A 9,821-nucleotide genomic window follows, 5' to 3' on the forward strand; every position below is an offset into this window, starting at 1 on the left:
GAAAGTCTTCAAGCCGAGAAAATGAAGATAAATGAGAGAGAGAATAAGCCAACAGGGGAAAGCATTCATGACCGTTGGATTGCACGAGCCATGTGTCACAAGCCCAAGGGTTCTCCGCCGATCTCCACCATCGATGCTCTCCACATACTTAGGAAGAAGGGAGATTAGGTTTGAAAAGAGTGAAAGACATGAATATGGCTGAAATTATGAAACAAATATGGTGGATTGCATCTCATAGGAAGAACATATGGGTGGAGTGAGTCTACAAAAGGTATCTGCGTAAGGAATTTATTTGGACTGTGAAAGTTACTAGTGAAGCTTCTTGGGTTTGGAGGAAGATTTTGAAGTATAGGGATAAAGTATAAGATGTTATTATGCATATTGTAGGCAATGGAAGATCCACTAAGCTATGGTTGGATAATTGGCACCCAAAATGTATTATTTTTAAGATATTTGGTTGGTTCACTGTTAGGTATGATTCTTGTTTTGTTTCATCTTGCTAGAGTTGAATAAATCTTAAAGAATGGAAAGTGATAGCCTACTCCAGCTACAACTTCTAAACTCAGTGAAGCTTGGGGAAGTCTTCAAAATATCCCTATACTTCATTATGATGAGGAAGACTTAGTGGTGTGAAAATGAGATCCTTCAGGAATCTTTACTACCGAATCAGCTTGGGAGATGGTGAAGATGAAAGAGATGAAGGTTACTTGGAAGAGATCTATTTGGTTCAAAGGCAACATCCCAAGGCATTCATTCACTACATGGAGATGTTTAGTAGACGTTGTTCCAACAAATGACCACCTCATCAAAAGGATAATGGATATTAACCCTCAATGCATTTTCTATTGAGCAAGCATGAAAAGTAGAAATCATTTATTTTTGAATGTCAGTTTACTTATGCTTTTATAGGGAAAGGTATCTCTTTTATGCATTCAAAATGGGAAAAAATCAAATAGTGTCATGGAAATTACATTGTGGGTTAAAAATAAATTTAATGAAAGTGATCCTTTAAAAGTAGTGGGGAGTTTAGCTTTCTGTGCTACAGTACAACACATTTTGTAAGAAAGAAATTTCAGGATCTTCAAATCAAAAAATTGAACCACTTCACAGATTATTGATGCCATAATTTCAAAAGTTAAGCTAAAATGTTCATTTTTTAGATTTATGGTTGAATGCAATCCTAGGAACCAGTTCTTAGTAACAACTTGGGGAATTAAAATCACTTAGAAAGCAGTGATTCCTAGAGCCTGTTGCTGGTTTCAGCCACTAGAGAATATGATAGCATCACATTGTGATGGTTCCCTTATACATGATAGAGCATCATATGGAGGGCTGATAAGAGATAAGGGCTATATTTAGAGGAGTCACCATTTGTGTTGAAAAGAATATCATGGAGGTGTCCATTTGGTCATATTCAAAATTGACTATTGATATTTTAAATGGTGTGATAGAAGGACCTTGGCAAACTAGAGTTATTAAAAGTGAAATTCTGAATAGGTCAAAACCACAAGCAAGGAAGAAGTTCAAGCATGTTTGGAGGGGGATAAATAAACCAGCTGATTTTATGGCATCATATGCAACAGGCCAAGGAGAGACTATTATTCAAGCTCAAGATTTTCTAGATGAGCTGAATAATTTGATAAGAGATGATTCGGAGTTTAAAATCTACTATAGATTATAATCTTTGATTTTGATTCCCATTTGTAATGCAGGGCCTGTTCTGCTTGGTTTCAAAGGGTTTATTTTCCTTTCTTTTGGTATGTCCAGAGAAGGAGATTAAGGCTATCTTACTCTATATATTATTTTATTCTTAATACATACACATCACTTATCAAAAAGAAGATGCTCTCTACAGACGATGTTTTCCCCTTCTGTGTTAGCCCATCTCCTATAAGCTTTTTTGTCTACTTTCTCCCATCAAATATAATAAAATAAAATAAAACTTGCAAAAATAATATTTTTTTTTGTGAAAATGGATTATTGAAAAATAGTGATTGAAGAAAGCTGTTGATCCAATTGATTAATGCTTTACCGTAGTGTACAGGCTTCCAAGAGGTCACAAACAAGAACAACACTAAACACTATACACTAAACAGCATTAACAGTACTAACAATGCATAAACGCATGGGAGACCACCTCTCTCAATCTTCTTATGCCCCACCCATCTCAGGTAAGGGTGTTAATCGGTTCGGATTTGGTTTAAATGGTTCGGTTTGGTTTGGTTCGATTTACATATATTTTGGTTGAAACCATAACTGCACCATTTATTAAACGGTTATACTTTCTTAAACCGTAACCATGTAGTAAATGATTTTGATTTCCACGGTTTTTAAATAGTTTCGATTTTACGATTTTAAACGGTTTCGATTTCGATTTATTCCATACGGTTTCTAGACTTTTAGCAATCGGTTTACTATTTATTTGCATGTTTACTAAAATTTGCTTTTGGTGATAATTCAATCTTTAGAATGTGAAATGCAAACCATTATGTGTTTGTTAAAACAATCAAACAACTAAGCAAAAAAAAATATTTTGATAAAAAATAGTCTCTAGCGCATCTAACAAGTCAGTAAGTAATGCTTACAACAGAGATTTTTTTTATTCTCCCCCCTTAAATAATGTGTTATAATATTGAAAAATATATATTTAATATGCTATGGTATAAGCAAAAATTGCATTTTTATCAGTATATATTCTACTTAGTGCGTTGGATTAATTTAATCGGCATTCCAAACAATGACCAAATTACCTCTAGAATCACTTACAGGCTTGTAGCACTCAATCTTTGAATTAAAAGAGATATTAATGATATTTTGCAATCACCTTATTTAATCTTTAAACAGGTTAATCAGATCGATTTTGATGGTTTAACGGTTCGATTTTCACGATTTCAATTCGGTATGAAACCACAGGTTAAACAGCTCGGTTCGGTTTCAACCCATTTAGCTAATTGGCCTGAAACTTGAAACCATAATTGAACCATTTACTAAACGGTTTTGTGGTTTTGATGTAAACAACTCGATTCAATTTCAGTAAACGGTTTCGATTTCAAAGGTTTCAAATTTACATCCTTAATCTCAGGTAGTTTTCTTGTTCATGTTTTTCATATGAAACCTCCAAAACAAGAAATAAGCCAAGGCAAACCCAACCAAAACATACACCCAAACAGTCCCTTCATTATTCACACTAGGCCATTCTATCTCTTCTATGCTAAACTCCTCCACATCCATGTTCCCAGCTATACCCTTATCCAGCCTCCCATATACCACATAAGCCCTATCGTCCTCTCTCACAGTAACCGTAGTTGGGTACCTTTCCTCATCAAGGCCAATTTCGTCATAAACCTCAGCCTCACCCCAACCATCCTTACTTTTGAGCAACCACGCCGTCTTCTGCGACACAACCACCACAGCGCCGTCACTTCTAACCGCGATCCCGTCATTCCCACCCATTAAGTCCTTCTCTATCTTCACCACCGACGCCGTCCCGTTAACGGCGTCAACTTTGAACAGTTTTCCGGTGTTACATTGGCCCACCAGTAGATACCCTTCGCTGACGTAAGCAATGCCGTTCAGGCCAAAGGCCGCGTAGGGTGTGTCGGGGTATATGTATTGGGATGTGAGGACCTTATCTCTTGATAAGATGGATGGTTCTCCGGCGACGTTGACTTTCCAGATGAAGTTGCCGATGGAGTTGGTGACGTAAGCGTTGCCGGCGTGATCGATAGTGACGTCGTTAGGGTGGAGGTGGTGGGGTCGGTGAGGTGTGCGAGGAAGAGACGTTGGCGCGTGCGGAGGTCGTAGGAACCAAGGGCGTTGAAGATGGGAAGAGGGTCCATGGCGTGGATAACGGCAAGGAGACGGTGGTTGACTGAGTCGATGGCGAGGCCGAGGATGGCAACGTAAGGGGGAAGGTCTGTGTCGAAGATAAGTGTTTCGACGGTGCCGGTGCCGGAGACGGCTTTGATGGATCGTTCATGGAGAGAGCCCACGAGGAAGTGTTGGGATATTGGGTCCCACGCGATGCCTTCCGGGAACAGATTTGGTGACCGGAAGTTGATGATGTGGCGGCCGCTGGTGACCGTTAGATGCACAGATATAAAGAAGAAGACGGGGAAGAGCTTGATGAATAGGGCGAAGGTCATCTCTCTGTATCTTCCCTTCCCTGAGAATCGGAGCTGGAGTCTGGAGATGGTTTGAGGCTTTGAGGCTTTGAGGCTTTGAGCCTTTGAGTGCACATGGTGCCTCGCTAGTCCTATCGCAATATGGTGGGTTCGTTGATTAATAACATCATGATTTTTTTAAGGCAATTTGATCCACATCAAATGGTTATAAACTCGTTATTGTTTTCCTTGATAAGGAAAATCCTACACATGTTTTATGGATTGGTTCCCAATATCAGGTGGCATCATATCCCCCAAAGGTGTGATTGGGGTCATACGATCATATAAGAAGAAGAGAAAGAGTATCTAGGGGTATTTATGACAATAAATATGCTACAATTGGTACAGCAATACCGTTGGATCTATTTTCTTCTATTGACATTATGGGGTGAAAGGTGAATCACGTGCAATCATTTTCCCCTCTTACATAGGTCCATCTGATAATCTTCGAGCAGCCCAATAAGGAGTCCCCAACTTCCAAGAAAAAAACTATAAAAAAGAAAAGATTTCTTTGGATGAGAGATGGAGGGATAACGGATAGAATATTTAATGTCAATTGGATTGCCCTTGAAAATTTTTAAAAACAAATTTGCTGTCGTTGGCAACTTAAAAAAAAAAAAAAAATCAATAGATAGACCAAGGGTTGCAAGTTGCAACAGGATTGGGTTGGGGCGGGATTTAAGGTTGTGTTTGGTAACGATTTATTGGAAAGTTTATGGAGTTTTTTCGTTTTATTGGGACAAAAAAAAAACAGAATAAAACGTTTGGTGCATCATAAACGAGTTTTTATTTTTTTAGAACAAAAAGTGAAAAATATAACAGTAGAAACTGGAATTGACGAAACGACAAATAGTTGTTCTGTCTTCTTAGTTTTGTTCCAAATAAAATAAAAAATGAACTATTTGGGGGATTATAGGGATATCGTTTCCGATAAACTTCTCTTCTGCCCTAGCTCTTCATTTTTCACAATTTCGCGCACAGAGAGGAGAGAATACTTGCGTTTTGAAACCATTCCAGAAACATATTCACCAAACATTATTTTTTCATTTAAAAACGGTGTTTTGGCACAGAAACTGAAATTTTCGTTTTTGACACGAAACGTCGTTTCTGTTACTAAACGCAGCCAAACCCCTGTCCTAACTCTGAGTCACTTTAGTTGGGCTTACATTCGGCCTAGCCCAGACTCAGGACCTAAAAGATTCAACCCTAACTTGTCCATCCTTATGGTCGGGCTGAGCTAACTCTGATTGACTTTAACCACGAGGAGGGGGAAGGGAGATATAAGGACTGAATTAGGCCATGGAGAAGATGAAAGAAGATGGGGTTGGGCTCAACCCTAGCCTGACCCTAACTAAGGGCCAGATTTTTCTCACCTTGACCCGCTCTTAGGGCCAAGGTATCTCAGCCCAAGCCTTGTCTGGGCTTAGGGTAGGCTTGGGTCGACAAGGTCAAATTTGCACCCCCTTGATAGACCAATTTGCTCTCCGTACATAATTGAAAAAATCAAAATTTTCAACTCGATTCATTCTTTTTCAAAACCGAATAATGATATAGGCAAGTTAAACTAGATTAGGTCAAGTCTTTTTTTTTTTTAAATTGAAAAAAAGTAGGCACGTTGTTGGGGTGCCCATCCTATGTCAAGCTCTCTCCATCCACTTTGGAAATAACCCCCAGGATCCTCCCATCCAGCCATCCATTGGTTGAGCCACAAGCTTTAGGAAAGCTAGCGGCATGCCCAACCTCCACCCTAAAGCCACTTGCATACCACAAGTTAGCACATGTTGTGTCTATCTCTCTCTTTCTCCTTTTGAAATGATCCCCTATCCCTCTTGTATGATACCCCCGTCTTGTACCCCCATTGATGCCGCCCATTGGGGAGGCAGTGTGCCTATCCCTGCCTTAATTAAAAATACTTAACAATTGCAATCATTTTAGATAAAACCTTCATAATATGTAATGCTATACTAGCTTTTTTTTTTTTTAAATGAAAATTGTAGTGTTTTATTAATTTATTGAAAATTTACAGTGCCAACCCCTAGAGAATGCCACTATTAAAGAAACTCCCTACATTATTCCAAACTATGCTCACACCCCCTACCGTCAATCTCTATTACGGAATATATCTTAAATGCTGACATCAGCTGATATATATTTTTTAAAATACTAAAATACCCTTAGAAAAAGTGAAGTACCTAACATACCCTCTCTTAATCCCCTAACCCTATTACCACTGAGCTCCATTGAATAGGGCGGGCTGGTCTGCCCAAGGTCACAGAAAGCAGGTAGGGGCAAGGGGATTGCTGGCCATGAGCAACTGCAACTGGTTGCGCTAAAAGCTCGGCCAGTGGATCTGTGGAAGGAATGATCAATTAACAGGTCTCTCTCTCTCTCTCTCTCTCTCTCTCTCTCTCTCTCACACACACACACACACACACACACACACACACACACACACACATCGATGTCTTCCATGTCTGCAATAAAATCGAGTGCAGAGAGAGAACCTATAGAAGAAGGGGTAGAAGAAAGAAACAGAGGAAGAAGTAGAGGGAGAAGGTGAGGATCAACAGATATGTCAAAAGGGACCCACACCGGCACTGAGATCATTACCAACCAGAACCAATACCACAACAGAGGGACGATGACCCTTTACACATCTCTCGCAGGGATAGCGATTGGAGGCCAGCTTTTGTGTGTGATGGGGTTTAGCTTTGCTACTTCGGCTACCATATTTCTTATAAGCTCTCTGTTGCTCTTCATCTTCAATCCTCTCTTGATCTCCGCAGCGTTTGTCATGTGATTGCCATGGCAGGCTTCGTTGCTACAGTCACTTTGGGTTTAGCTAGAGTTTGGACTTTCCGTTTGATAATTTGAGGGAAAAGCAAGACTAATATTTTCAAACCCGAACCCGGATCCTCATCCAACATTGGTGTGAATCCCGAGATTGTGTCCACAAAAAGTTTGAAACGGTCAGTGGATGGTGGGACGATAAAGAAGGAGGTGATGATGTGACAGAGGAGGAGGTTACGCCGGTGACGGAGTCAAGGCAGAGAGGGAAGGAGGGGAAAGGAGAGGATTTTGGTGGGCATTTGCAGTACAAGGTGCATGCAAGCTCAAGCTTTTTCTTGATCATCAGAATCACAATCGGAATCAAAACCGACAACGGCACCCTCATTGTTTCCAATTTTTTTCTTGAAATCGGAAGCAGAATCAAAATACAAGGAAGGGTTAGGTTGTTCGTGGATTGTGTTTGTGTGGCAAAAAGATAAGAGGATGGGATTTTGGGTCATGTGCTTTAGTCAAAAGGATAAAACTGTCATTTCAAATCCTCACTTAATAGATACTGACAGTAAAGGGTGTGAGCATAATATGGAATAATGAAGAGTGTCTTCCTAATGGCATTCTTTAGGGGGTGGCACTATAAATTTTCCTTTATTTATTTGTTTTGGTTGAAGCGTTTTATAAAACCATGTGTACTGTGTAGATTTTTTTGAATTAGAAAGTGGTTATTAGTGATGATATTATTTAACTGTTGCTGAATGCGTTGAAACGATTACACTTTTAGTGGTAGTAAACTATTACAATTGCAAACCCAAGGGGGGTAGCACAGTTGGTGAACAACGAAATTTGTACGAGCCATAAACTCGAACGTCCTAAGTTCGACTCCCACTAGGCACACCTTGGGCCATTCACACAGGGGTATTTAGTGCTCTTCATTGCTTTCAGTGAAAGTATTAGGGAAAGAGAATGCTACCAGATAGTCTCAATTCCACTTCCCTATGTATTTGGATGTATGTAATACAATCAGGTAGTATTCTTTCTCCCAAAAAATTAGTACGACTGTTAAAACTCCTCTTTAAAAGTACAATATGTGATTTACCCAAAAAAAGTAATGTCATATGTGAGCCCTTGCTACTATATAAATATATATATATATATATATATATATACACACACATGATTGTAGCAACCATTTAGTGGCAGAAAATTCTTATAGCTACTATAACCCTACTTGCACCAGAAAAAGATAAAATAAAATAAAACCCTGCTTTCAAACTAAATATTAAACCCAAGTAGTGGAAAACTAAAGGCTCCACAAAAGCATGGGCTTTGTTAGTTTTCCTTGTAATATTCATTTGGTACCATGTGTGTGGCACACACAATTAGCAGTTCCTTCAGAAAATTTACTGCACTAATCAAGGATAAAAATGTCAAAAAATAAGCTTGTCAAGGTTATCCGTCGAGCAGGTATATTACGATATGTGTATAACTATATTTTCATTGATAAAGATGCTTATAGATGAGGAGGGGATCCCATTTGATATAGTTATACAAACTTTGGGAAACTCAACCTCTTCAAGTTAACGGATGACACCAATGGAGGCACGGGATAGGGAATCATATAGCAGAAGTGAGGTTTATTTCAAGTGGGGGAGATGATACAGAGAGACACAATATGTGCTAGCTTACGGCATGCAGGTGATGCACCCTTCAAATTCAATTTCAAACTCAAACGATCACTCCATATAAAATAAACATCCCAATGAAAGAATTAAGGGAGGAAAAATCTTAGCAATCTGACGTAGGAGACGCTCAAACACAACCCTTATTTTTCAAGGGGTCAAGGTGTTCTCTATGCCAGACTGACAAGGTTCTTTTTCCCAAAAATTAATTAAAATTACCACAATAACAAAGCAAAAGTATTAATCAATTTGCAATCGACCAAGGCCAATTTTATGTCCAAAAAATGGCAACTGAACTCCACAAAGGGAAGAGCTTCTAGCTCTGTGGCATGTAACTAGGCAGTTGGGAGTCTTCTAACGTAAGTCCATGAAAGATTGTTGTTAAATTCTCTCCCTACCTTCTTAGAATATAGTAATAGTATGTTATAAAATAATAATAAGTATGATCCAATAAACTCCTTGTTGGCCCCTCGTGGGCCCCTATTTAGCCCCTAGTGGGCCCCTATTTAGCCCCTAGTGGGCCTCTATCTGCCCAATGTAAATCATCTTGTAATAATTAAAAAAAGAAGTCGATCTACTAAAGCTTGAAAAGATGGTCAAGACGGTGATCATTCGTATTAGGTATAATCCTTAAAAATAATAATTTTTTTAAAAATAAAAATAATATTTTTCTCCTACAAAAATGTTATCTACTACCCAAAAGAAAATGGTATCTTTGTAAAGTGCTATACATGTATTGCAAATGTTCAGACCTTACTAGAGAAGAAATAATTGAATATCTAAGGAAGAAAGAATGCTATCATTCTCTTGCGCCGTTCTTTCTCCCAATATTTAATAAGCATTGATGCATGGAAGGTAGGACGGTCGACTTGCACAAGTTTTTAACATGTGCAAAATGGCCACACATACTCAAAAACTCTTGCAATATATAGTCATATAAGAATTTATTTTCTAGAAGCCATTTCTTGCCCCTTCTTTACAAAATAAATTAATCAATCTGTTCAGTTTTAATTATTTGATTCATTTTGTTTCAGTTCAAGATACAAACTATAAAATATAAAAAAAATTTGAATTAAACCTTCGTACACATTTCAAAGCCAAAAATCAATCCGACTCAATTTGATTTCAGTTTTATTCGATTTAGGTCCTATTTTAGCATTCATAAATCACCCACAAAGATCTACACTCCCCCCCC

At 38.6% G+C, this 9,821-nt stretch overlaps 1 protein-coding gene across 1 annotated transcript; it reads right to left on the reverse strand.

Moving 5' to 3' along the window:
• Window positions 1-3,060: 3,060 nt before the first annotated feature.
• On the reverse strand, window positions 3,061-3,975 carry LOC122064124 (the record flags this gene model as incomplete). The annotated part of the gene is made up of 1 exon (XM_042627840.1): window positions 3,061-3,975. A coding segment is annotated over one exon (897 nt), but the record flags the coding sequence as incomplete, so codon positions are not given.
• Window positions 3,976-9,821: the final 5,846 nt, after the last annotated feature.

Source organism: Macadamia integrifolia, chromosome 2 (assembly GCF_013358625.1).
Source record: "Macadamia integrifolia cultivar HAES 741 chromosome 2, SCU_Mint_v3, whole genome shotgun sequence".
Lineage (NCBI taxonomy): Eukaryota > Viridiplantae > Streptophyta > Magnoliopsida > Proteales > Proteaceae > Macadamia > Macadamia integrifolia.